This window comes from Doryrhamphus excisus, chromosome 3, assembly GCF_030265055.1.
Source record: "Doryrhamphus excisus isolate RoL2022-K1 chromosome 3, RoL_Dexc_1.0, whole genome shotgun sequence".
Classification (NCBI taxonomy): Eukaryota; Metazoa; Chordata; class Actinopteri; order Syngnathiformes; family Syngnathidae; genus Doryrhamphus; species Doryrhamphus excisus.
Window position 1 is genome coordinate 17,577,314 of NC_080468.1, and position 26,281 is coordinate 17,603,594.

General features: G+C 48.5%; 3 protein-coding genes and 1 long non-coding RNA gene across 6 annotated transcripts; all 4 read right to left on the reverse strand.

The window, feature by feature from the left end:
* Positions 1 to 3,798: 3,798 nt before the first annotated feature.
* Positions 3,799 to 17,356, reverse strand: LOC131125228 (uncharacterized). 2 transcript variants are annotated; one of them, XR_009128995.1, is made up of 3 exons: positions 17,150 to 17,355; positions 14,506 to 14,599; positions 3,799 to 6,324 (listed from the first exon to the last, which is right to left on the reverse strand). It is a non-coding gene; the product is annotated as an uncharacterized LOC131125228 (long non-coding RNA). The 2 variants fall into 2 exon arrangements; XR_009128996.1 differs by lacking the exon at positions 3,799 to 6,324 and adding an exon at positions 13,518 to 14,363 and having other exon boundaries at positions 17,150 to 17,356.
* Positions 17,357 to 18,447: 1,091 nt separating this feature from the next.
* atp5f1c (ATP synthase F1 subunit gamma) lies at positions 18,448 to 20,743 on the reverse strand. Of its 2 annotated transcripts, XM_058067541.1 has the most exons (9): positions 20,628 to 20,743; positions 20,116 to 20,150; positions 19,855 to 19,986; positions 19,581 to 19,788; positions 19,364 to 19,507; positions 19,237 to 19,301; positions 19,015 to 19,170; positions 18,823 to 18,919; positions 18,448 to 18,553 (listed from the first exon to the last, which is right to left on the reverse strand). In XM_058067541.1, the coding sequence occupies exons 1-9, from the start codon at positions 20,666 to 20,668 to the stop codon at positions 18,550 to 18,552; spliced, it is 882 nt and encodes a 293-aa protein (XP_057923524.1). In that variant the 5' UTR covers positions 20,669 to 20,743; the 3' UTR covers positions 18,448 to 18,549. The 2 variants fall into 2 exon arrangements, with proteins under 2 accessions (XP_057923524.1, XP_057923523.1); XM_058067540.1 differs by lacking the exon at positions 18,448 to 18,553 and having other exon boundaries at positions 18,819 to 18,919; positions 20,628 to 20,706.
* A 416-nt stretch (positions 20,744 to 21,159) lies between these two features.
* echdc3 (enoyl CoA hydratase domain containing 3) lies at positions 21,160 to 23,355 on the reverse strand. Its single transcript, XM_058067794.1, has 6 exons — positions 23,194 to 23,355; positions 22,827 to 22,948; positions 22,028 to 22,125; positions 21,751 to 21,951; positions 21,499 to 21,677; positions 21,160 to 21,417 (listed from the first exon to the last, which is right to left on the reverse strand). The coding sequence occupies exons 1-6, from the start codon at positions 23,319 to 23,321 to the stop codon at positions 21,264 to 21,266; spliced, it is 882 nt and encodes a 293-aa protein (XP_057923777.1). The 5' UTR covers positions 23,322 to 23,355; the 3' UTR covers positions 21,160 to 21,263.
* Positions 23,356 to 23,579: 224 nt separating this feature from the next.
* On the reverse strand, positions 23,580 to 25,842 carry kcnj8 (potassium inwardly rectifying channel subfamily J member 8). Its single transcript, XM_058067254.1, has 6 exons — positions 25,195 to 25,842; positions 24,894 to 25,042; positions 24,655 to 24,815; positions 24,426 to 24,565; positions 24,143 to 24,359; positions 23,580 to 24,067 (listed from the first exon to the last, which is right to left on the reverse strand). The coding sequence occupies exons 1-6, from the start codon at positions 25,539 to 25,541 to the stop codon at positions 23,813 to 23,815; spliced, it is 1,269 nt and encodes a 422-aa protein (XP_057923237.1). The 5' UTR covers positions 25,542 to 25,842; the 3' UTR covers positions 23,580 to 23,812.
* Positions 25,843 to 26,281: the final 439 nt, after the last annotated feature.

A 26,281-nucleotide genomic window follows, 5' to 3' on the forward strand; every position in this document is an offset into this window, starting at 1 on the left:
TGAAGGAATGAAGGAATGAAGGAATGAAGGAATGAAGGAATGAAGGAATGAAGGAATGAAGGAATGAAGGAAGGTCAAACTGACCACTGAGTGTTTGCATGTAGCCCCCAAAGACCCTACCGGTCTTTAATGAATAGATGAACATTTAATGAATGTTGAACTGGATTGACTTGAAGAAAGAAAATGGAGTAGTAGTGTTTTCCTCTCAGTCCTGCTACGCTAACACATGGCGCCCTAGCTAGCTAACTTACCTCGCTAAGCAGCCTGGAAACAAACTTTTAGAAATGACACAAAAATATGACGGTAGGCCGTGACCCTTCCTCGCCAGCCGTGGAAACGAGTCCCCACCGGCACCCCCTCCGCCCCCACCGGGGCCGTCACCGGCTTGTTGAAACTCAGCAAACACGCTTTGATTGGCCCTGGTATCTCCCGCCACCTCGCCGCTCTCCTCGCGTCCTCGCTCTGCTGTTTAGATAGAGGCGCTGCGGGGAAGTCGGGGGGACATGAGGTGAGGTCCGCAGATACGGGCCCCCATTGTGGTCCGGGGGGAAGGCATTGTGGCTGGATTTGTCCAGTTTTATGTAAAAGCAGTCCTCCTTTCACCTGAACTAATACAAGCGGCGGCGTAAGCCCCTTACTGCCGTGTGCTGCATTTTGTCCTAATCTCTCCGGATTCAGCGGCGTCCTCGCAGACCTCAGGACGGCCGCTGATAACGCCCGGACTCTTCAGCGCTCTACCTCGCCTCCTCCCCCCCCCCGCACCGCCGCCGTGGAGCAGCCTAGCAAAAAATTAAAGTGATCAAGAGATTTAGAGGAGAAAATCACTTTGTGGATTCCATCTTTGCCCAGGAGATGAGAAAGCAGTGGAGGGAGGGAGGAAGACATATTGGACTGGACCATGCAGGTCTGCCCCCGATGATGAAACTACGTCCACTTTGTCTCCAAACGACTGACATTCACGTAAAAATCCAAAAGGGAAGCTTCTGTAAATCTTGAACGAAGGCGACCGGACGACTCTTGTTGGTTGAATCGGTTCACCGTTTGGATTATAGGAGAATGGTTTATATTTTTAGAAGTGAGGAGTCTCCCTGTTTAAGTCCCTGGTGGGGGGGAGTGTCCACTGGGAAAAGCACAAAAACTGGGATGGATGCTTTGTTTGGGCCGCTTGATTCCGCGGAACGACATGCAGGCAAATGATTGGTTAGCAAGTTTGATTGTATGAAAAAACTGGGACACCAATTGTCAATAAAAATGTAATTGTACAAAAGGTTGGCCGCACGAAAGCCACCCAAAAGGAAAGCCCCCGCAAAAGTTGAATGGAGTTGAATTTGGGTTTCATTTATTTCTTCTAATTTTGATAGGTGGGGAGTCTCCCTATTTAAGTCTATGGTGGATGTGTGGACTGGACAAAGGTCCCAGTCCAATAGGTAAGCCCCCCCCCCCCCGAAAAATTTGAATGGTGGCAACTGGACTCTTCTTTTTGGTGCATTTCACCCCCCAAAAGGATTCAGTTTTCATTTTTGTAAGTGTGAAGTCTCCGTTTTTATGGCCCTGGTGGGGCGGGGGGTGGGGGTGGGGTGGGGTGGGGTGGGTGGGTGGAAAAAGTGTCAAATCTGAGTGGCCAACACGTCAGATGCTTTTCGCCCAATTCCACAGAACGTTATGCGGACAAAGTTTAGTTTGAATCCCCCCTAAAAATGTTCTTAAGCCCCCCCCCCTAAATAATTAAATATTTTGTATTGATTTTTTTATTGATTTTTTTTTTTTTTTTACAAAATAAATATCTGACAAATTTTATATAATAAGGGTAAAAGCAGGTTAATAAGCCAGCCAATAAGCAGGCTAATGCTAGCCTATGACTACAAATACTAGTAGTAATAATAATAATAATAATAAGTAGTAATAATTTTTGGAATGTCTACTACATTCATTCATATCCTGTGCATCTCCAGGGGGCGAAGCCCCCCCTGTCCTCAGAACCTAGTGACGCCCCTGGTTAGAGGCGATGTTTGGTTGTACGAAAACTAAAAAAAAGCGTACAAGGACTGGGGCGAACACGGCTGAAAACCAAGGTTTCACTGTCGATGAAAATCAAAATTTTTATTCAACGGGACTTTTCTTGTTGGCCGAAGATGTGTCGCCTTGAATCGGAAAGTGTGCACAAGAGTTAGAAAGAAAAGTAAAAACTGAAGTAGAAAAATTTACGAGATATTTTATTTTCTCTCTTGATTGGGCGAAATGATACTCGGGCAAACGAAAACCGTGATGGCAACTGTACGGTACAAAAAGTAGGGCAAGCGAGGTTTCACTGTAGACCAAAAATAAACCAACCAAAATGTGGACGCTGGTCGGAAGTATAAAGGAAGGATAGCTCGGTCTCTCCGACGTAGGGGTCACCCCCCCGCCGTAAAAACAACATTGCAAAAGGAAGGCCAGCCTTTTTAGCACTAGCCTAATCTGTCCTTTAATCCCGCCTAACGTCCCCGGGACGCGCCGGTCCCCCTCCGATGCTTGTGATTGTGAATCAGGAAGCCGAGGTGTTCCAGCGGCAGCGGCTCAGGTGGGAAGCGTCTGGCTGACAGCATCTTTATTCCGATGAAGATGCTGTCAAGGCAGATTAAGTGCTCAGCGGCCCACACGGGGATGTTCTTGCCAAAAAGTACACGTCTCGTAGCGCTGACTCCTCGTGTCCCTCCTCTTCTTTCAAAAACGTCCTACATTGTCTCTATCGCCTCCTAATCTAGCCACCGGCTTAGGCGGCCATGTTTGTCGCCGAGTGCCATCGCAGAGTGGCTCGTCAGGCGTCACGCCGCGGAATTTGTCTTCTTTTCTTCTTGTGCCGTCCTCCACCCAACCCCCCCACCCCCACTCTCGTCCTTCTCTGTCGGCGCGGACGTCCTTTTCCCAAATGTTCCGCTTTAGACCACAACCGCCACAACAATGGATTGATGAGGACGTTCCAAGACGATATCTGGCCTGTGCTAATGCTAAGCTAACCTTTACTGAAGCTAATGCTAAACATTTTGGAAGACTCTAAAACATACTGTAACTTACGAGCCACACGTTTGTTACTTGAGAGAAATAGAATTCCAAAGGGAATATTCCAATGATGTTTTCATGTCATGCCTTTATCCAACACACCATGCACACTCAGCCCTCAGCTGCACGTGTTCCTACGCTCCCATCGGGAAAGGTCCCTTGGCTTTCTGCCATGATTCTACACCCCCCCACCCCCCCCCCCACACCCCCTCCAACCCCACAACCAAAACTGGCAAAAAAACATGTGAAAGTGGGAACTATTGGATCATAATATATGACAATGGAAAACAAAAATAAATTAAATATATAAATAAATAAATAAATAAATTCTAAATAATTTTAATTTAATAAATATATTGTAATGACATTTTATTTTGTTTAAATTAATTACAAAATATTTTAAAATGTAATAATTATTTATTATTTATTATAATAATTTCTAATAAGAATAATATAAAGAAAAATAATAAATTTAATAATCATTTCTATTTTGTATATGTTGAATACACTAGTATTTTTTCGATGTTGCATGGTGGGCGGCCATGACAGTGGGTGGGCCCTATGTGTGTGTGTGTGTGTGTGTGTTGGTATCGGAACGCTCCATCAGAGAATTCCTATCAGCAGATAAAAAGAAGGAAGAACAACACCTCGGACAAGATACGCCTTGGCTAATCTGCAACACTTATCAAGGCTTCCCTGCTAATATCGCCTCCTTCGCCTGCCCCCCCCCCCCCCCCTTCAGCTCTCTTAAAGCCCCCGCCCACATGACCCCGCACGAACACACACACACACACACACACACATCCTTGCGGTGCGTCGGCAATGTGCTTCCGTGTGATACAGAGCGCTCGTCATAAAGAGCAGACCATAATAATCTAGTCTTAACGACAGGTTGTAGCGCCCCCCCCCCCCCCCCCACCTTGGCTAGAGAATGACACCAGCATTATAAATAGTCTAATCTATATGGTAATAGTGTTGTATTCTACAAGGGGAGAATAGGAGAAGATAACATTGTGACTTGTATGGTAATTGTTATCAAAGGTTATTTGGGATGACATCGCCTCCTCCTGATTGGCCGGCCGCTCTTATTTACGATATGAATTATGATAACCGCCGTGTCGCCGAGCCCTGCCGCCGCCGACGCCGCCGCCGCCTCGCCGGCCGCCAGATACAATAAATTGCTATCGTTAATCACGCCGCTTTGTTCTGCCGTCATTACCCTCGGCCGCCATGACACTTTTATTTAAGGAGGAATATGGATTCGCCGGCGAAATGAAAGTGACAATATTTTATGTCCTGACGTTTCATTTGCGGACGTCCGCCTCATTTGCATGGGGGGGGGGTGCTATGCGTTCCCTCCTCGCCCCTCGCTGAGGTGTGCCGATCACGCCGGATGCAAAGCTGAGTCCGCCGGGAATGTCGGCTAGAGTTTGGCTTCGAGGTCTTGTCTCCAAGAGTGTCCAATAAAAGCAGAAACACTGATCCCACCTGCTACATGTTCTTATTCTCTGGTGCCTGTATGAGGTGTGCCACCACAGAAAGTCCCGTTATAATGTGTTTATTTAGAAGCAAAAGCCAATAGGGAGCACATGATTCATTTGTGGCGGGCCCGGGTGTGTGTACCGCTCTCACAAATCCATCATTCTTGTTACACACTTAGCAATTTAGCCCCCCCCCATTTAAATTTTCTATATTTTCTTGAAATCTTGAAAGATAAAATCCACATGTTTTAGGTGTACCCCATTTTTGTATTTTTAATGCATTTTATTAAAGCATAAATCTGAAAATTTCAAGGATTTACTATATGAGGTGGCCCCCATTTTAGGGGGAAAAACGTGTTCTGCTGATTTTTTAAAAAACCAAAAATGCACACGTTTGTGGGAAATCCCTCCTTTGGGCGAACCCTGTTTTTGTCCAATAAGAGCAGAAACACTGATCCCACCTGCTACGTCTTCTTCTTCTCCGGTGCCTGTATGAGGTGTGCCACCACAGACAGTCCCGTTATAATGTGTTTATTTAGAAGCAAGAGCCAATAGGGAGCACCTGATTTATTTGTGGCGGGCCCGGATGTGTGTATGGCTCTCCCAAATCCATCATTCTTGTTACACACTTAGCAATTTAGCCCCCCCATTTAAATTTTCTATATTTTCTTGAAATCTTGAAAGATAAAATCCACATGTTTTAGGTGTACCCCATTTTTGTATTTTTAATGCATTTTATTAAAGCATAAATCTGAAAATTTCAAGAATTTACTATATGAGGTGGCCCCCATTTTAAGGGGAAAAACGTGTTCTGCTGATTTTTTTAAAAACCAAAAATGCACACATTTGTGGGAAATCCCTCCTTTGGGCGAACCCTGTTTTTGTCCAATAAGAGCAGGAACACTGATCCCACCTGCTACGTCTTCTTCTTCTCCGGTGCCTGCATGACGTGTGCGACCAGACAGTCCCGTTATAATGTGTTTATTTAGAAGCAAGAGCCAATAGGGAGCACCTGATTTATTTGTGGCGGGCCCGGGTGCGTGTACCGCTCTCCCAAATCCATCATTGTAGTTACACACCTAGCGATTTAGCCCCCCCCCCCCCTTACCCCATTTAAACTTTCTATATTTTCTTGAAATATAAAATCCACATGTTTTAGGTGTTTTAGGTGTACTCCATTTTGGAATTTTTGAATGTATTTTATTAAAGCATAAATCTGAAAATTTCAAGGATTTACTACATGAGGTGGCCCCCATTTTAGGGGGGAAAACGTGTTCTGCTGATTTTTTAAAAAACAAAAATGCACACAATTTGTGGGAAATCCCTCCTTTGGGTGGACCCTGTTTTTGGACATTTTCTTTTGTTTTTTTCAGAATTCCCGTTGCCGGGAACTCTGTTGGACACTCCCAAATTTCTCTTATTTTCCGTCATTTTCCAGAGAACGTGCCTTATGTCCCAACGTTGGCAGGTATGATAGCTCGCCTGGCAGACAGGAAGTTGAAATGATGTGTATTGAAGGCCATTTTTTTTTATTGCTCCATCACATGTGCTTGAACAACAGCAACTCTACTGCAGGGCACGGCAGCTGAGGAGGGCAATTAGAGACCCCCCCCCCCCACTTCTTGCACACAGTACATTACAGGTGCCATTTTGGAACGACGGGAATTGTTACTGTTGTTTGGGTTTGGGTTTGACACGGATGTCTAAAAAGGGATGTACCGGAGTTCAGAGTTGACGTGTGGCGTTGATGACACGTGACCTCCATGTTGCTGTCCTCCATGTTGTGTCTGCTGCTTATGATGGCCTTGGGCACACAGAGAGAGAGGGGGGGGGGCAGCCTGTAAACATGGCGGCAAGTAAACAAGAAGCGCCTGCAGACTTTCAGACTGACTTGATCCCGCTTGTCCACACTAGTACACACTAGTACACATGAGTACACACGAGTACACACGAGTACACACGAGTACACAGTCTTAAGACACGGGTACACACCGGCGTGACCTTCCCGTGCGGCATGGAGGATGTACGGGAAGAGGCCCTGACTGGTGCAGCAGCTTTGAATAATTGTGCCACAATATGAGCGTCTCTGATTAATTGCCTGAGATAAGGACTCCTCCCGTTTGTGCAGCTCCTTCCCAGGAATGCCTCGGCGTCCCTAATTCCGACTATACGGCGAGCGAACACGAGGGGAGAAAACTATTTAAGTGACCCTGTCATCTCGGAGTGCCGTGATGGCTGTCCTAATTACTCAACAATAACAAAAGCGCTCATTTAGCGGCGACGAGCGCCTGCAATCAGCACTTCTATGAATAACTTAACAGGAAGGGGCTGGGGGCGGGGGGGCGGGGGGGGGGGGGGGGGCATATTTACAGTGACATTCATTCACAGCAAAAAGACAATGCATGTCACCTCCAGCTTACTGAGGACTCAGGTGACAATCAAGAAGCTAATCCGGTGGTGCGTTCAAGGACAAATTGCAAAATCCACTTTGTTTTATTTTAGTTTGCTTTAGTTTTAGTTGGGGGGGGGGGTGTTAACCAAACACTTGCAGGGATCCACTGTGTTAGGTCTGCCCACGTTTGCGGTGTTAGTAGTACCTTCATTTTTAGCTTTTTTTATTTTTGATGATTTTTTTAAAACAAAAAGTCACAAATTTGAGGTAACTGTTTCCCTATTTTTTTCAAAAAATTGACAAATTTGCAGGAATTCACTGTAGTACGTGTTCACTGTGTATTTTTTTAAAACACACATTCGTGGGGGGGGCATTCTTTTCGGTATGCTTTATTTTTGGAGAGTTTATTTTCAGATTTTTGTTTTGAAAAAAATATTTTTTAGAAAAAAAAATTGTGAGTATAAACTCAATTTGCTGCACCCTATTTTTTTGTGATTTTTTGAAAGCAAAAATCCGCAATTTTACAGGGATATTAAGTGTACACTACTTTTGGATATATGGGATTTTTTTTTTTTAGCAAAAATCCATCAATCACTGTATTACATGTAACATATTTTTGCAGTATTTGGAATCATTTTTTGGCAGATTTTTTTTTAAATCCAAAATACACGGGGGTTGTTTGTTTTGTTGTGTGTTTTGGCAGGAAACAGGAATCCAAAGAAATCCAGCTGGAATGGGTGCATATTGTGGAAGATCGAGAAAACTTTGTGTGCTGGTTATTGTGTGTAGCGGCTCTATAGGAGTCCACAAAAATGAGCATAATAGGTCCCCTTTAAATAAAAAATTGTCCATTTGTGAGTATCCACTGTATTAGATGTACCATATTTTTACAGCAATTTTTCCAGATTTTTCAAAACTAGGCGTACCCTAGTTTTGTGTTGGATAGACTTTTATTTTATTTTAATTTTTTTAACCCAAAATCATAAAATGTGCAAGGATTGACTGTTTTAGGTGAAACCTCTTTTTGGAGATTTTCTTTTAGCAGAATTATTTTTTTTATTTTTATTTTTTAGAAAAATAGCATTTACTGTATTTTTGGCATTTTTGCTGAATTTTTAAAAAAACAAAAATCCATAAGTTTGCAGGGTCCACTATAAGACATGTACATGCACTGTATTTTGTGTTAGTGCGTTAGGTGTGCCTAATGAAGTGTCCGGTATTTACACATCAAACATGGAGCGTACAGGAAACGAGGAGGATGTAAAAATGTTTTGTGCTAAACACTAAAGTCTTTGCCGTGTTACATTCAAATGTTTCGTGCACACACACACACACACACACACACACACCATGGGGGCTGCAGAGGTGCGAGACGGCGAGAAGAAGACGTTAGCGTGAGGAAGCTGATGAAGATGATGAGGAGGGGCGGCCAGCGTACACTTGACACCGCGCTAATAGCGAATCCTCGGCTTGATACTGTAATTTACCAGGCCGCCTGAAGGCCCCGCCGCCTTTGAAGTGCTCCCAAATGTCGACTCAATTAAATGAAAGAAGAAGGAATTCAATTGAAGCGTTTCACATATGAAGATAATCGCTAACATTTCATGATAAGGGGGGGTTGGTGGGGGGGTGGTATAAGAAAAAAAGTAATTTAAAAAGGCTGGGCTCATTTTTCTTCTTCTTCTTTACAACGGTGGAAAGGTTGTTGGTGGTCACGTGACCATGACGGCAGGAAGAGAATCCATTTAACAGAATAATAGTCTTCATCACCTGACGATGTACTACACTTGCGTGTGCGTTCATCATTCATTACTGGCTAATGTGGCCTCCGAATGAATGAAGACCCCCCCCCCCCCCAACCCCCCCGTTAAAGTAAACCAGGCGTAAACCAGACTTCATCTTGTCCCGCTTGTCACGCTTTTTCTTTGGCTTGCCGACACTGCGTCCCAATACTTTTGCTTCCATATCCCAAAGGGCACCCTCATGCCGGGGGGGTTGGGAATAGCATGCCTTTTATACCCCGCCCCCCACCCCGAGGGGGCGATGAGGGCGTGTGATAGCGCTTACAAAAGTGCAGTCACTGGCACAAAACGTGTTTTTTCAGGGCCTGGCGCCACCCGCAGCAGCGCCAACAATAAACACGCATGTTGTGTACGTGCCGGTCCGCAGGGCGGCGGCGTGCGCGCGGCCCCCGCCGCTGTTGTGGCGGCGCTGGCGCATTGTGACGCCCGCCCGTCTCAGATCTGCTCCACTACGTCCTTGTCGACAGCGCGTCAACAAAGTGTTTTTTTAGCACCTTTGGCGTTAAAAGGTCCCATGCTACCTCCAGGCAACCGCCGCCCCTCGCCCCCCCAGCCCCTATCTCTGGATCTGTCTCGGCCCGGCTGGCGGTTCTGTTACACGGTGGACTCGTAGCAAATTGTCTATCACTTCAAAGTGGCCGGTGATTGCGTCCCACAGTGATTAGGGGGCCGTTAAGAGGGGGCCACTTGAGCATTCCCAGTGAACCCATGAAGGAATGCCGGCTCGGTGCCGGGCGGCCAGGCAGTACGCCCCCCGGAGATGCACAAATCCCATAAAGGCCGTGCAGAACACGCAGAACTTTCTTTTTTGCTCTTTTCCTCCAAAAAGTGAAGAGAGAAATTCTCCTCAAGTTGAAGGACTTCCTGTTTCGTCCCACATGGGGACCGGCCAGGACCAGGAAGAGCCCCGCCCACTTTAATGGCAGCTATTTAAGTCCAAATGGATGCTTATCAGCCCGCAAAGAAAACGTTTGTTCCGTTATGTAAACATGATAGGGAGGGGGGGGGGGGCGCCGACAACATCACAGCAAGCAAGATGGTCGCCAAACGCCGGCTGACCCCTGACCTCTGGTCGTCCTTGCGAGGTCCCCGCTGAAGATACGACAACGGCGTTGTCGGGCCACACTCGGCTGGCGACGGATAAAAGTCGTCTTGAAGCGTGACGGACGTGTTGTCATTCCTGGCGATTTTTGCCCCTCGCGTGACCTCGCCGCCGCCGCCATCGGCGGTTGCATCTTCAGCTTTGTTCTCGCCCACACCGTGACCCGCGCACGACCGCATTCCTGGAAGGCGGCGTATCACAAACATTCAGTGACACCTACTTGAACTTACAGCACCAGCTCCAATACTACAGTACTACTACTACTACTACTACTGCTCTACATGTGGACGATCTTGGAAGCTGCCATCTGTGGCTCCTTCATGGCTCCTCTGGCACCTTGTTTGGCTCCTGGGGGTCACATCAGGTGGCACATTGTAGGATGCTGTGGCACCCGAGGGGCTCCTGACAAGCATCTCCATCTAAGGGGCTACTGCGGCACCCCCTTGGCCTCTGTGGCACCTTAATGGTTCCTCTGGCACCCCCGTTGGCCTCTGTGGCACCTTCATGGTTCCTCTGGCACCCCCGTTGGCCTCTGTGGCACCCCCGTTGGCCTCTGTGGCACCTTCATGGTTCCTCTGGCACCCCCGTTGGCCTCTGTGGCACCCCCGTTGGCCTCTGTGGCACCCCCCTTGGCCTCTGTGGCACCTTCATGGCTCCTCTGGCACCCCCGTTGGCCTCTGTGGCACCCCCCTTGGCCTCTGTGGCACCTTCATGGCTCCTCTGGCACCCCCGTTGGCCTCTGTGGCACCCCCGTTGGCCTCTGTGGCACCTTCATGGCTGCTCTGGCACCCCCGTTGGCCTCTGTGGCACCCCCGTTGGCCTCTGTGGCACCTTCATGGCTCCTCTGGCGCCCCTGTTGGCCTCTGTGGCACCCCCGTTGGCCTCTGTGGCACCTTCATGGCTCCTCTGGCGCCCCTGTTGGCCTCTGTGGCACCCCCCTTGGCCTTTGTGGCACCTTCATGGCTCCTCTGGCACCCCCGTTGGCCTCTGTGGCACCCCCGTTGGCCTCTGTGGCACCCCCGTTGGCCTCTGTGGCACCCCCGTTGGCCTCTGTGGCACCTTCATGGCTCCTCTGGCACCCCTGTTGGCCTCTGTGGCACACCTGTTGGCCTCTGTGGCACCCCTGTTGGCCTCTGTGGCACCCCCCTTGGCCTCTGTGACACCCCCCTTGGCCTCTGTGGCACCCCCCTTGGCCTCTGTGGCACCTTCATGGCTCCTCTGGCACCTCGTTTGGCTCCTGGGGCTGTGACACCCGAGTGGCTCTTGAAACGCCCCAGTAGCATGTTGGAGACTACTGTGGTACCTCCTATGGTAGTACCGATGTTTATGAAGGACATGAATTACTAGTACTACTACTAGTACTACTGTATGCAGGAGCACTTCTGTGACCGCTCGTGTGTTGGAGGTGTAATATGGCCTGGGGGGGCTTTAGTATGTTTTGCCCCAGGGTCCAAAGCAACACAAGGACTCCCCCCCCACGACCCCGAGCCAGAATGCCTGTGAGGTCATGGGTTGGGGTCAGTCGGAGGGGAACGCTATTGGAGTTTATTTGTTTAATTTTCCATCCAATGCCAGCGTCTGCCTCTGATCAAGATGACTGGATTACTGGGGGGGTGGGGGCGGGCGGGGGAGGGAGGGAGGGAGGGAAAATGGAAGGGGGGGGGACTGCTTCAAATTAGGCTGTAAAAATAATCCAGCCTGGGCCCGCTAAACACGTTATACTTATTGTCAAAAGTCAAATAAGCTGGAAAAACCACAAAAACACAAAAAGTGCCAACCGACATGGAGGTCAGCGTCGGTCCAGGGATGCTTGGCTCCTTCAGGGCCCTCCTTCTTCATTCTTCATATCTTCATATTTAGGCAACATTTCATGCTCTTATTTCACCACACAACCAGGAAGTGGACTTGCTTGTTAGCCCTGTCTCCTGAGAACTCACGGTGGCCTGAGCCCTCATGTGGGACAAAACCTCCATGTGACTTTTTACCCGCTCGACGCCGACGCAACAATACACTTAATTTGCTGTGTGAGCGGAGGTGTGTGTGTGTGTGTGTGTGCGAGCACGGCGCCAGCAGTCTGCCCTTCCCTTGAGAACGTAACGGCTGAGTGCCATCGGAAAGAGGAGCCGGTCGGGAGGGGCGAGGAGGCGAGGGGTGGGCGACAGGTAAAGGCTTTCAGGTGAGATGGGAGGGGGGTTGGGGGTGGGGGGTGGGGGGCAACATTAAAACTTTCTCACCCCTCTTTTTTTAGGCTTTTACATTTTGGCACTATCTGTTTTTGGCGTCCATTTTTTGGAGGAATGTCAAAGAATTCCTAAAATATGACCGCTACAGACAAATTTGGCGCTATCTTTTATATTTGGCGCTACCCTCACTCATCAACATATTAACATAGAAAATAAATGAAAGTAATTAAAATGGGACCACCACAGATGTATTTGTGTTTTTAGACTTGGCGCTACCTGTTCCTCCTGGCTGTTCAGCGTTTCCGCTACTGTGAATTCCAGCAACAAGCGTACTTGAACACAACATGACGGAAGATTCCAGAAGAGCAACTGCGTCTCGACGGCTCCGATTCCCATGACAGCGTTCCAGCCAACGCCACTTAAGGTCATTACGGGCTATAAATAGCCGCGTTAGCGCAGCCAGAATGTCAACAGCGTTTGGGTCTCGTTAGGACACGTAATTGCCTTATTTACATTCGCTTTCCTCCCTCAAAGAGGAGGCCATTATGTGGCCGCCGCCGCCGCCATTAGGCTCATCATCCAATGGGCTCCCGCCTGTCTCGTGGGAATACGGGACACAAACAGGAAGATGCTGAAACAGGAAGTAGGACTTTTTGATGATGCTGGTTTGGTTCACGTGGGGGTGAGCGTGTTTGCGTGTTTTGCTGAGACGATTGCAGCAGTCGAGCATCGAGACGGAAGATAAGCCAGCGGGATGATGAAACGCCAGGCAACGAGCACGAGGCGCTCGAAGATCTCTGATAAACGCGACCGTCACCCGCTCTGCCTGGACCAATATGGCCGCCAGCGACGCGCCCCTACTTCTCCAGTTGATAGCAGCTGATCATGTGACACGCACGCCGATACGCTACGGTGAAAATATGATGGTCAGCCAGCCGGCGATGGGTGGGGCATTCGCGCCGCCACTCGGGGACACGGCGGTGATTGACAGGGCGGCCCCCCTCCCGCTGACAGATTATTCATATCAGCCCCGTTAGGTTTTTTCGTGAAGCAATTACGTGGCGTCACACTCCGTCAACTTGGGGGAATGACACACCGCTCCGGTGGCGGGAAAACGCCCGGGGGAAGGAAGAGGAAGCCGGCCCGGACGCTAATAGAATGTGGCGGGAACGCGCGGGAAGATGGACACGCGGCGTCCTGGGAGCTCGGCGAAGGTGAATGCTGATGCACACAGAGTCCCGCCACGTGCTCCAATCAACACACTGCGCTGTCTAGCCCCGCCCCTTTGGGGGCTCATGACAGGGTTCCCCGTACTTTCATATACTTGGCGCTATCGCATCCAAAAGACGCTAACCGATTGTCCCGATTGTCCCGTCAGCACATTAGAATGGAAAATGACGAAAACAAATAGCATTGGACGCTACGGCGACACAGCCTCCATCTTGTTTGGCACTACCTGTTTTAATATCACTAATAAAATGGGGGGGGGGGGGGGGGGGGCGCACTACCTGATGACCCTTGCTCATAAACACATTATAATGGCAAATAAATGGAAGAAAATCAAATATATTAAAAATATTATACTATATTGTATAATATAAAATATTATAAAATATTCTATATTGTATAATATAAAATATTATAACATATTCTATATTGTTTAATATAAAATATTATAAAATATTGGACCGCCACAGATATTTTTTAATTTATTAGAAGCAAGAATTTAGAATTTATTTTTGTGATTTGGTGTTTGAGTGTAGAAACCTTTGTTGTGTAGCATTATGGGATGTCAGCTGTGATTAATGAAACACCTGCTACACCTGCGTCACCTGATGCACGCTCACTTCCTGTCCTACGTGCAAACAGTCACGCCACTGAAAGACGCGACAAAAGAACCAACAACAACCAACAAAACACGCTAGCCGTGACATCATGGCAAACTGTGCTCCTGGAAACACGCAGGGGGGCTAATTGAATGGGGGGGGGGCAGAGGTGGTGCTGGGGGGCGGCCATGAATACGTTTGTCTGGCTTGGGAAAAGCGGCAAAGCGTCTTTGAATATTTCATTAAGCGTGGGAAGCGTGTGCTAGCACGCACCGTTAGCGTGAGGTGCTAACATGACCTACAGTGACATGCTAACACGGCGCCGCATGCTAGGACAGCGAGGGACGTGAAATGATCTTTCTTTTCACGCCGTCGCCACGGAGCCGTGCCTTCTTTCCGCTCATGCGCGAGCACGTGCACGAGCACGGCGAGGTGAAACGTGGCATTTAACGCCTTCGCCGTCCTCCTTTTTCTTCTCCGCCTCCGGGAGACGCTCGCCTGTTTATTTCATCACTGCTAGCGCTGGACATGCTCTTATCTGCATAGGAAAGGAAATGAAAGGACATAGGAAAGAGGGTGAAGGAAATGAAAAGAGGAGGTAGGAAAGGTAAACACAAGGAAATGACAGGCTAGGAAAGGACACAGGAAAGGAAAAAGGCTAGGAAAGGAAGCATACTTACACTTGTCTTGTCGGTGCACAAAATGGACATCTGCCCCCTCCCCCTCTAGAGTCGCCATCTTGGGGAGGAGCCAAGTTCAAATCATGGCGGCGGCCTTGTTTCCAAAATAAAATGCGTATTTATTTTTTCAGAAGAAAATACTTATTTACGTTGTTTGAAGACAAATCTTTTATTTTCCTAGATCCCCCCCCCAAAAAAAACATTCTGTCATTTTCCCTCCATTTTCTCCCATTTTAATAACCAGTTCTTTTATTGTTGCCTGTTTCCTGAAAGCGTTAGCATCGGGGCTATACCTGAAAGGGTTAGCACAGCGTTAGCATCAAGGCTATGCTAGAGAGGGTTAGCGCAGCGTTAGCATCAAGGCTATGCTAGAGAGGGTTAGCGCAGCGTTAGTATTGGGGCTATGCTAGAAAGGGTTAGCGCAGCGTTAGCATCAGGGCTATGGCTGAAAGGGTTAGCACAGCGTTAGCATCAGGGTTATGCTAGAAAGGGTTAGCACAGCGTTAGCATCGGGGCTGTGCCTGAAAGGGTTAGCGCAGCATTAGCATCGGGGCTATGCCTGAAAGGGCTAACGCAGCATTAACACCGGGGCTATGCCTGAAAGGGTTAGTGCAGCATTAGTATTGGGGTTATGCTAGGAAGGGTTAGCACAGCGTTAGCATCGGGGTTATGCTAGGAAGGGTTAGCACAGCGTTAGCATCGGGGTTATGCTCGGAAGGGTTAGCACAGCGTTAATATCGGGGCTATGCCAGAAAGGGTTAGCACAGCATTAGCATCGGGGCTATGCCTGAAAGGGTTAGCACAGCATTAGCATCTGGGTTATGCTAGAAAGGATTAGCATTGGGGCTATGCTAGAAAGGGTTAGCACGGCGTTAGCATCGGGGCTATGTTAGAAAGGGTTAGCGCAGCATTAGCATTGGGGCTAGCACTAGCATAACACGTCCAACAAGGCACATTTTCTGCCATAATAAGTGAAAAGGACTGAGATCCTGGTCTTGTAGTAAAATGTTTTTGCCTTTGTTGGACAGGAAGTATTCCAGGAGGAAATAAGAAGGGGCAAAGTAAGGGGGGGGGGGGGGTGGCAGGTGTGATTGGGAGTAGAAGAAGATACTTCTAAATGTACGTCTAAATGTACACATCCAATGTTGTGTTGGTGTGAGATTCCCGTTCCATGTAATATCCGGCAATGGTGTGTGGTTGCCGGTCTCACATACACACGTATGAAAAGGGTGGTATTGGCGTCAACAAGCGTGCGTGTGCATGCGCGCGTGCGTGAAGGTTGGCGAGGAGATGAAGAGGCGGCGGGAAGAGGGAAGTCGTCCTCTCCAGAGAATCCCATCATGAAAGCACAAAGACGCACAGGAAGCTTTCATCCCAGGAGACGCGGCATCGCCGGAGCAACAGCGCCACCCAGCACACGTCCTCGTCACGGCGCCACCCCCCCATACCCCCCAGAACCCCCCAGAACCCCCCTCCCCCGGCTGACACGTCTGTCAGCGGGAAAACCTTTTTATTTTTAATTCAGCGATCAAAATGAGCGAGGCAATCAAAGGCCGGCCTCCTTGCTCCGTGCGGGAACGGAACACTCAACGCCGCTCCGCACGCAACATCAAACTAATTACAATTCGTCCTTTTTCTCTTTTGTCCTTTTCACAAGATTCCCGTTTCATTCCCAAGTGTGCGTGCGCGCGCGCGCGTGCGATTTCAATAGGCCGCTCCTCCAGCCGGAAGATGCTAGCAGTGTCATAACAATGACAAGTGGCGGCCCGCGGCGACTATTTACAATATGCTCCTTAAAAAGGCGGATCTGCCATTGAGAGCGGATACGCTATCACACGCCGCGCTTGTCATTCCCGCTCTAATCTCCCGCACGCCCGGAAACACCCAGAAACATCACATTGCCTTCCCGGTGTCTGCTGGCGGATACGCCAGGTGGGACCACACGCCTCGGCGGGGGAAGAACAAAAACGCAGTTTGACTATCCTTCATTCCTGCTTTTCCACACGCAGCCATCTTCCAAACGGCACGCCCACCACACCTTTTGGAATGACAGGAAGTGAGCAGGAGAAGCAGGAAGTGACCACAGGAAGCGCATGGCCTGCCGTGTACAAAGTAAAACCCGGTGGCCATTTTGCTTTCTTAGCTCTTGGCTGGCTGAGCCATGCTACAAAATACCAAAATAAGAAACATTTGTCTGCAAAGTGGAATTTTCTTTGTTATTTTTAATTTTTAAAAATGAGGTTAAATCAGCTGACATAACCATAAAACTGCCATATGTGGTCCTTTTTAACAATTCCCCAATTCCCCCCCACTTGATCCTAAAAGATGGAGGAGTGGCACCTCTTCACTTTACAACACCTTTGCATGGTGGAAAGATGGCTGCCGCCTTTTTAGGACACTTTTTCTTCTCCACTTTTTCCTATCTTTCTTCTGCTTCATTTGTATTTTGTGGCCTCAATTAAAAACATAAACTAAATAAGCCTTTGAAGAAATAAAAGAAGGAAAGGAAAAGTCAAAGAAATGGACCTAAAGACAGAGAAGTTGCTATACGAGCTAGCTAGCTAGGACGACATTAGTTAAAAAAAAGAAGACACGAATAAACATAAAGCTCTTAAAGCAGCTTAACAAAGTCATCTTTTCTTACCTTCACGTCTTGGATCACGCGTTGATAAAAACAAACCACGTTGTGTCACCAGCAGCTCCCATGTTTGCTAGTTTGCTAATGTGTAAAATAGTCTTCGTCTCCGCCACAAACACCAACCACAGCCGAAATATGGCAACCTGTCACTTTAATACAATCAATGGGAAATAAAAGCATCTTCAAACTTCGGTCTTCGTCCATTTCCTATCCGACAGCGCCTCCCGGCGGATTTAATCATAACTGCAAGACACTGCCCGTGATGGCCGCTAGGAGGTGCTCCTGCACTCGGTGTTTACATCATTAGGTACAGTCACACAATCCAAACATTTGTAATGCAAATGTGGATGTCATAGTACAAAAAAATAATAAATACATCTTCACATGAATGTAAAAGCAGGGAAAATTAAGGAAAAGCTGGGATTTCTTAGAGTTTACTATTTATTAAAAGGGGATAATATGCAAACACATCCATGTTTACATCACATTCAGCTAAATATACTTTCCATCTTTAAAATGGACGATGGAAACTCAAGGAACTGCCAGGATTTTTCTTCCCGGAAAACAAGGAAAAGCAGGAATTTAGAAAAGACGGTCAAAACTAAGATCAAATCAAAGATGATTTTCAAGGTTTTTTTCCAACAATGCAGGATGTCTATTTTTTCTGAAAAAGGGTTCTTTAAGGTTAGCCTTTTTTTGTTTGTTTACAAAAATCAGGGATTTTTTGTGTACCTTCCATGTAACAAAAATGTTGAAATGGAAAAAAAACAAATATATGAGATGATTTGTATTTGGTTGATCTCCAATTTCATTCATTTTCTACCGCTTATCCTCACGAGGGTGCTGGAGCCTACCCCAGCTGTCTTGCGGCGAGAGGCGGGGTCCACCCTGGACTGGTGGCCAGCCAATCACAGGGCACATATAGACAAACAACCATTCACACTCACATTCACACCTATGGACAATTTGGAGTGGCCAACTTTTGGAATGGGAGGGGGGACCAGAGTACCCGGAGAAAACCCACGCATGCACGGGGAGAACATGCAAACTCCACACAGAGATGGCCGAGGGTGGAATTGAACTTCGGTCTCCTAGCTGTGAGGCCTGCGTGCTAACCACTGCATCCAATATCCAATTTAACGTAGCTAAACATGCTAATGATGCTAACCCATCATGAAAAAAGTAGATATACTGCATATAGAATATATAGAATGCTATAAATAGAGTATAGCAATACAGCATGTGCATCGTCCCCGTAGGAGCAAAAGGTCATGTGATCCAAGGAGGCACGTGACAGCGTGGGGTGGTCATGTAGAGGTTTATTCTCTGTATATTTTTACAAACACGATTAAGGATCGGAGAGGGTGGACGAGGCCGCTTCACGTTTTGACGTCCGTCTGCTCCGCTTATCTGCAAAGACGCAGAAGAAGACATGGTCAACAATGGCTCCTCCGTGAGGGGCATGGAGTAGCAGCATCTTCTACCCGGGCCAAACCTAGAAGTAAAGCTCCTACAGCTAAAGCGCCTAGAGTCAGTCTACATGGAGGAGCTAACCTCCACTAGGTTACCTCCTCAAGTCCTGGATGGGCAGCAGGTTGGGTTTTACAAAGAACATGTTCACCTTCTTCATTTAGGGAAGGAAAGAAGACAGATTATGAAGATGATGATGATGGACTCACAGGGCGGCGGCTCCAGAGATGATCTCGATCAGCTCCTTGGTGATGACGGCCTGTCTGGTGCGGTTGAAGGTCAAGGTCAGCTTGTCAATCATCTCGGCTGGGTGGGGAAGCACATGTCAATCACAGTCCGTCACCCCCCCCCATACATGAAGTCATGATGGGGTTGCCATGGTAACAGGCGGACAGGCTCACAAGCGTTCTTGCTGGCGCTGTCCATGGCCGTCATCCTGGCGCTCTGCTCGCTGGTGGACGACTCCTTGAGGGCCAAGTAGATGATGTTGACCAGAGCGAACTCCTGGTAGTTCCTCAGCACGTCGGCGTCGATGTCGTCGTAGACGCTCATGGTTTCTGTCGAGGGAGGGGGGGTGGTTTAAAGTCCTGGAGCGGGGTCAGGTGACTCTTTCAAGAAGGTACCTGCGTTTGCCACCACGTCTGTGGAGAAGACGGGCTTCTGGTCCGTCTTGTAGGAGATGACCGACCTGCACGAGGGGGAGGGGGCGGGATTAACGCTACTCCGACTGCATTGGTCTGAGAGGGTTACCTGAAGCGGTTGTAGACGACGGCGCCCTGGTCAAACTCGTATCCGGAGTTCAGAAGCTCCCCGGCGATGATGGAGGCGTCCCCGAAAGTGGGGGGCTTGCGGCCCACCTCCTTGCAGTTCAGCATGATGTGCTTGCCGTGAGTTCTGAGGAGGAAGAGGAGGATGATGAGCAATAAAAAGCGGCGGTGGTGGGTGAGGGGGGGTTTGCAGGGCGTACCTGTGCAGCAGACCTCTCAGCTTGTCGCCCACGTTGACCACCATCACCTCCTTGCCGCTGCCCGTCAGGGCGGCGATCTCGTTCTTGATGGTTTTGGCCACGCCCGAGTGGATGGCGCCGCAGAGGCCACGGTCGGAGGTCACGCCGATGATCAGGTGCTTGGCGGCCTTGTCCTCGGGCGCCTTAATCTCCGCCTTCTCGTACAGCGCTGCAGGACAAACTCAATTAGCATCTTCTCGTTTTGGGGGTTTCGTACAGAGGGGGAGCGGCGTACAGAGGGCTCCGGTGCCGTAGACTCGTGCGGGTTTCAGCTGCCTCTCGGCCCGCGCGTACTTGGCGGCGGCCACCATTTTCATGGACTTTGTGATCTTCTGGATATTCTTGATGGACTTCAAACGGATGGTGACTGCGCACAAAAATAACTTGGTTGGGGCTCCTTTGTACGGCAACACTTTAAATACACAAACATGGATGGGTGACGCCCGGACGTGACGCCACATGGGCAGCATTCACGTCTTTCTCGGCAAGAACTTACTGTCCTTCAAGGTAGCCATGTTCCTGACCTGCCCACTGCAAAACAAACAATGTTAACGCTCATTCCACACCGACATCAAACTTTTGTGTGCAAATAAACCCTCGCGGTGTCATTTCATAGAAAAATATCAATATTTTTAGTAAGTCACACGAGAAATGGGTGAAATTGTGAGCTAATGCTAAGGCTGCAGAGATGCTAACTCTCCACTGGTGACGAAGAAGAAGAAACTGCGGGCATTATTTGTGTAACCTGGTTAACATATCATATGTACATTGGCATTAGATGCCCTCATAGTGTGCAAGTAGCACAATGTCAAGCGGCTTATTTAGCATTAGCTGTTAGCCTGCGTGCTAACGTCATTCATTAGCCGAGGCCTCCACATTAGCACGTCCTTCCAGAATCCGATAACACTCACGCTACATAAATTATACCACCTGATTTCTAGCAACAAGTAGCTAGACACGGCACACCACAGTAAATGTAATAAAACAGTCAAATAAGTGAAGTTTTACCATTGTGGGGAGAACACCAACAAGCTGGTCCTGGCAAACATGGTTACTGTATGAAGGTCAGACACACAGAACTGCGCATGCGCACGGTGCCGGTAAAATGGCCGAATGGTGCATTCACTGACGTGCGAAAAATCAGACGAAGAGGCTCCGCGTTCCCCAGAACGGAAATGGCTTTTGTATGCTTGTTAAACAAATAAAGGCTTCTTGTATTCTGACTGCGTGATATAAAACTATTTACAATATTTAAAAATTAAATCATTTATTTATTTTATGGATTTTATTGTTTTAAAGTGTTTAAAATTCAATTATTTATTCTTTAATAATGAAATACATTTAATTTTTAATATAATGTATTTTAGGTAATGCCAAAAAATATTTACTTCAAATTTTGAAAATATTGTAAAAATAATACTTCATGTTTTTATTTATTAATAAGTCATTAAATTGTACATAATTATTAATTCTAAATATATTAGAATGTAAATGACCTTTGTAGACGTATGAAACAAATAAAGGCTTCTTGTATTCTTAAAATAAAATAGCAATTTAATAACTCCCATATATTCTAACTAGAAAATCACTTCAAAACATCTTTTGCATTATTAATGCATGATTATTATTTTGCTTTTGAGTCCATCAGTCGCAGGCTTTCTCAGATAGATGGCTCCACACCGGCTTGCGTTTCTCGATGAACGCCCGTATTCCCTCCTGGCCGTCTCTCAGAGCGAGGTTGTCCACCATCACCTTGGAGGCGGTGACGTACGCCGCATCTCGACCTTGAGACATTTGTCTTTGGGGGAAGGACAAGCGTGCGTCAAAGCCAAAGCCATGCCAAAGTGATGAGAAAGGAGTAAATGTTGCGTTCAAACACCTGTGGAAGGTAGCCTTGCCCAGCGCCACCACGGGTCGGCTGGCCTGGCACACCCGCTGGGCGATGGCGAGCGTCTCCGCCTCCAGTCGCTCCTCTGCCACCACCTTACTGAGCAGCCCGTGCAGCAAAGCATCATGGGCTGACAGGGGGGCGCCCGTGAAAAGCATCTCCATGGCAACCTGGCAGACCAGCAAACGATGTCATCAACATGGCATCCAAAAAAAAAGAGGTGTCATCCTTGCGCCCTCATACCTTCCTGGGCACAGCTCGGCCGATGGCCACGGCCGGCGTGGAACAGAACAGACCCACGTTGACGCCCGGGGTGGCGAAGGTGGACTTCTCGGACGCCACCGCCACGTCACAGCTGGCCACCAGCTGGCAGCCTGCCGCCGTGGCCACGCCGTTCACCATGGCGATCACCGGGACAGGGACGTCCTGGATCAGCGTCATGACCTGGGACACAAAACAGGAAGTCGTCTGACAAAGAAGGAGCGGCCGGGGAAGGGGCGAAGGGGGGGAAGGGACGCACCTCTGCGCAGGTGCGAAACACTCGCGTGTGATGGTCTCGACCCTGTGCTGATGTCAGCTCCTTCAAGTCGTGTCCAGACGAGAACACCGGACCTTCAGCTGATAATAGTCATGGTCATATAGTTATTTATTTACACCATTAAACATGGTTATATAGTTATATAGTCATATATTTACACCATTAGACATGGTTATATAGTCATATAGTCATATATTTACACCATTAGACATGGTTATATAGTCATATGGTCATATATTTACACCATTAGACATGGTTATATAGTCATATAGTCATATTTTACACCATTAGACATGGTTATATAGTCATATAATCATATATTTACACCATTAGACATGGTTATATAGTCATATAGTCATATATTTACACCATTAGACATGGTTATATAGTCATATAGTCATATATTTACACCATTAAACATGGTTATATACTCATATAGTCATATTTTACACCATTAAACATGGTTATATAGTCATATAGTCATATTTTACACCATTAGACATGGTTATATAGTCATATAGTCATATATTTACACATTAGACATGGTTATATAGTCATATAGTCATATTTTACACCATTAAACATGGTTATATAGTCATATATTTACACCATTAGACATGGTTATATAGTCATATATTTACACCATTAAACATGGTTATATAGTCATATAGTCATTTATTTACACCATTAGACATGGTTATATAGTCATATAGTCATATATTTACACCATTAGACATGGTTATATAGTCATATATTTACACCATTAAACATGGCACCCTACCTGAAATGATGATGATTCTGAGGTCCTGGCTGTCCACGTCGGTCAGGATGTCCTCCCGGAGGGACTCCAGCATGGACAAAGACAGTGCATTCCTCTTTTTGGGATTGTTGAGCGTTATTCTCCTACAAACAGCACACACACATTCACAGCAGCTGTACCTATTCAACTGGCCTTGGACTTCAAATACACAAAACGTTACGCAAACTTTTGCCGAAATACGCCGAATTCGTGACAAGACTTAACTTTGTTGTGTAAGTTCTTTTAAAACAGGCAGCGGTGCCTCGCTAGGTAAATAAAACAGTTTTCGGTTTTTTTTCAAGCTGGTTCGCTGCTGGGGCGCTAAACAACAACACAAAACCGAGGTCACCTGATTCCGTTAGTCTGCCTGCGGAGAGTCAGCGATTCCGGTTCTGTCTGAGAGAAGAAGCGAGGGCCAGCAGGCACCTGAGACCTGGTCAGAAGGGTTGTAGTCCTGCACAACAACCTACCTGCCATGTTTGACTCTGAAGCGGACTGTGACACTTCCGGGTTGGTGACGCCATTACGCATCGGACGTAGAGCGTCCGTGAAAGTGTTTATATCCACCTTTTATTATTCTTAAAATGAAGTTACGAGAATAACACAACACATTTGAATGAATTTTTTAGTGGATTGTTTTGTTAGTGTTAGTTTGTTGTTTATTATTCAACTAGCAAACATGTGTTGTAGCATCGGCTCAGCAAACAACAAACAGGAAGTGATTAGTGTGATTGTTTATTCAAGTGATGATTTAAAAAAAATGCTAACATATTGTCAGGGCAGGATAATAAATGGAACATTTTCTCAGAAAAACACTACTATGGGCCGTTATTCCCACAAATGAAATGCTAGCTGTAGAAGTACTGGGAGAGAAGTTGGCTCCTACAGGGTCGGAGGTCACGACCTCCACAAAACCTCCTCCCCACCACGAGGAGGACGATGGCCACCAGCAGGAGGTGGGCCTCATGTCAGGTGACGGCGTTGATGCCCTGACCGCTCTCGGCGGGCGTGAAGAACTGGACTTTGGGCGAGGCCTGCAGGCCGGAGTTGTTCCGCCGCAGACTCCCGCTGCTTCCGGCGCCTTTTCGCATGGAGTTGTTGCGGCGCATGGAGTTCCTCTTGCGCAGCGAGTTCTGCTGAGACAGCTCGCTTTTCTGCAGCGTCTGGATCAAGATGGACGGCTTCTCGTCCAGTTCCCTGGCACTGCAGCGCGGCGTGGCGACCTGTCGGGGGCGGCAGCAATACAACCGGCGTCAAAGACTACAAACATGGCGCCTCCGCCGAGCTATGACACCCACCCGCACTGTGTTTCCAAACTTGGAGTAGTCCACGGAGTAGACCCCCTCCTCCTCTGTCACTATGGGAACAAAGCGGTGGCCCCACTGGATCTCCTCGGACACGTAGGAGGTGCGGGCCTGCGTGGTGATGCCCGTGGTCTCCACCACCCCCTCCAGGATGACGATGACCTCCAGGTCGCTGCACTGCAGCTCCATGGCCGAGAGCTCGTACAGCGGGCTGCCGCGGCACACGACAACACGTCAAGCGGCGAAGTGGCGGGCGAAGTGGCGTTGGAGTTCGCACCTGTTCTTGTCGATGACGTGGCAGATGATGAGCGGCGCCAGCAGGAACAGGCTGTTGCTGGCCACGGCGCTCTCCGTCTGGACGTCGATCTGGTGGATGGGGATGACCTCGCCCTCGGGGGTGGTCGTCTTCCTCACCACCTGAACATCATCATCATTGTCGTTTTTAGGGGACCCGGCGAGGCCGCAAATAAACCGCTTAGCATCCGCACACACACACACACACACACCTGCAGCCGCACGGTCGCCCCGATGATCATACTCTTCCTCAGATCTCCGATGCGGATCATGAAGCACAGGCGGTTGTTCCGCACGGCGATGACGGCGTGGCGGCTGAAGATGAGCGTCTCCGCCCGCCGGTTGGACTGCGCCGTCTTCATGAAGATGCACCCTGCAGGATGTTGACATGACAACAGTACAGTGGCCACCAGTCCAGGTGCCCGCGGGGACCCGGGGACCGGGGTCTTACCCAGCATGACGGCGTTGATGATGAGGCCCACGATGTTTTGCATGATGAGGACGGTGATGGCGGCGGGACATTGCTCCGTGATCATCCGCCCGCCAAAGCCGATGGTCACCTGGACCTCGATGGAGAACAGGAAGGCGGAGGTGAACGACCTGGAGGTCATTAGAAGGACAATCACCAATCAGAGCAGAGGGGGAGAGAGAGAGAAGTCAGGGGGCGGGGCCAAACGCTTTCCTTCCCGGTTGGAAATGACGGAAACGGGACAATAAAATGTGTCGAAATAAGACGATAAAGACGTTCCTACTTGACGTCGGTGACGCAGTGAGTCCCGTTGAGGCGCTCCGGGTCCAGGTCTCCGTGCGCGAAGGCCACCAGCCACCAGCTCATGGCGAACAGGAGCCAGCTGCTGACGAAGGTGGTGGTGAAGATGACGAGGGTGAAGCGCCACTTGAGGTCCACCAGCGTGGTGAAGACGTCCTGCAGGAAGCGGCCCTGCTCGCGGATGTTCTTGTGGGCCAGGTTGCACGAGCCGTTCTTGGCGATGAAGCGCGCCTTGTTGACGCGGTCCCGGAACACCGGCTTGCGAGGCATGCGGGACACCAGCCCCGGCAGGCCGAACTCCTCCGGGATGATGCTCTTCCTCGCCAGCATGGTCGCGCGCCTCCCGGCTGGGCTTCGGTGCGCCTTTTACGCACGGACAGCGTGGGAGCGCGCGGGATGTTTGGGAGCCGCCTCTGCTCCGAGGAGGTTCTGGGTTCTGGGACGGACCTTCCGACTCCCGAGCCCGGACCCGCTTCTGCTGCTTCCTTCCCGAAGCGCCACAGCCGCCAATCAGCCGCCGACCTTTCTTCTTAACGCTTCTCAGGAGTGTGCAAAAACCTAGGTGGCGCCAGTCAGCAGTTCTTGCACTCCAAATCCGCCCCCCCCCGGCATTTACTTTCCGCATTCTTTCCAAACCACACCAACAGGACAATAAAGTGAGGGACTAAAAAGCACTTTAGACCAGGACTTGGATATAAGTGTTTGCCCCCCTTCCTGATTTCTTCCGGTTTTGTCACATTTGAATGTTTCATCATCAATCAAATAAATATAATCAATGACAGCACAGCTCAACACAAAATAAAACTTTTTATTTTTAAAAGGAGAAATAAAACACACATGTCCCCGCGTGAAAAAGTACCTGCCCCCCGCCCAGAAAGAAACTAATTGAGATCTAACCGTGGAAAAGGTTATGAAGCCATTTCTAAAGCTTTGGGACTCAACCACAGTGAGAGCCATCCAAAACACGGACCAGTGGTGAACCTTCCCAGGAGTTGCTGACCGACCAAAATGACCCCAAGAGCGCAGCCGCGACTCACCTGAGAGGTCACAAAAGACCCCGCAACAACATC

What these genes read in the sequence shown, in the direction of transcription:
- echdc3 (XM_058067794.1), bottom strand. Translation starts at nt 23,321, where the DNA reads ATGGCAGGTAGGTTGTTGTGCAGGACTACAACCCTTCTGACCAGGTCT. An exon ending in TGTTTCGCACCTGCGCAGAG is followed by an intron (nt 21,952 to 22,027) that starts GTGCGTCCCTTC and finishes TTTGTGTCCCAG; the next exon opens with GTCATGACGCTGATCCAGGA. An exon ending in GCCGAGCTGTGCCCAGGAAG is followed by an intron (nt 21,678 to 21,750) that starts GTATGAGGGCGC and finishes CTGGTCTGCCAG; the next exon opens with GTTGCCATGGAGATGCTTTT.
- atp5f1c (XM_058067541.1), bottom strand. Translation starts at nt 20,668, where the DNA reads ATGTTTGCCAGGACCAGCTTGTTGGTGTTCTCCCCACAATG. An exon ending in TTGGTGTTCTCCCCACAATG is followed by an intron (nt 20,151 to 20,627) that starts GTAAAACTTCAC and finishes TTTGTTTTGCAG; the next exon opens with TGGGCAGGTCAGGAACATGG. An exon ending in AGACGTGGTGGCAAACGCAG is followed by an intron (nt 19,171 to 19,236) that starts GTACCTTCTTGA and finishes CTCCCTCGACAG; the next exon opens with AAACCATGAGCGTCTACGAC.
- kcnj8 (XM_058067254.1), bottom strand. Translation starts at nt 25,541, where the DNA reads ATGCTGGCGAGGAAGAGCATCATCCCGGAGGAGTTCGGCCTGCCGGGG. An exon ending in CACGTCATCGACAAGAACAG is followed by an intron (nt 24,360 to 24,425) that starts GTGCGAACTCCA and finishes GTGCCGCGGCAG; the next exon opens with CCCGCTGTACGAGCTCTCGG. An exon ending in AGTTTGGAAACACAGTGCGG is followed by an intron (nt 24,068 to 24,142) that starts GTGGGTGTCATA and finishes CGCCCCCGACAG; the next exon opens with GTCGCCACGCCGCGCTGCAG.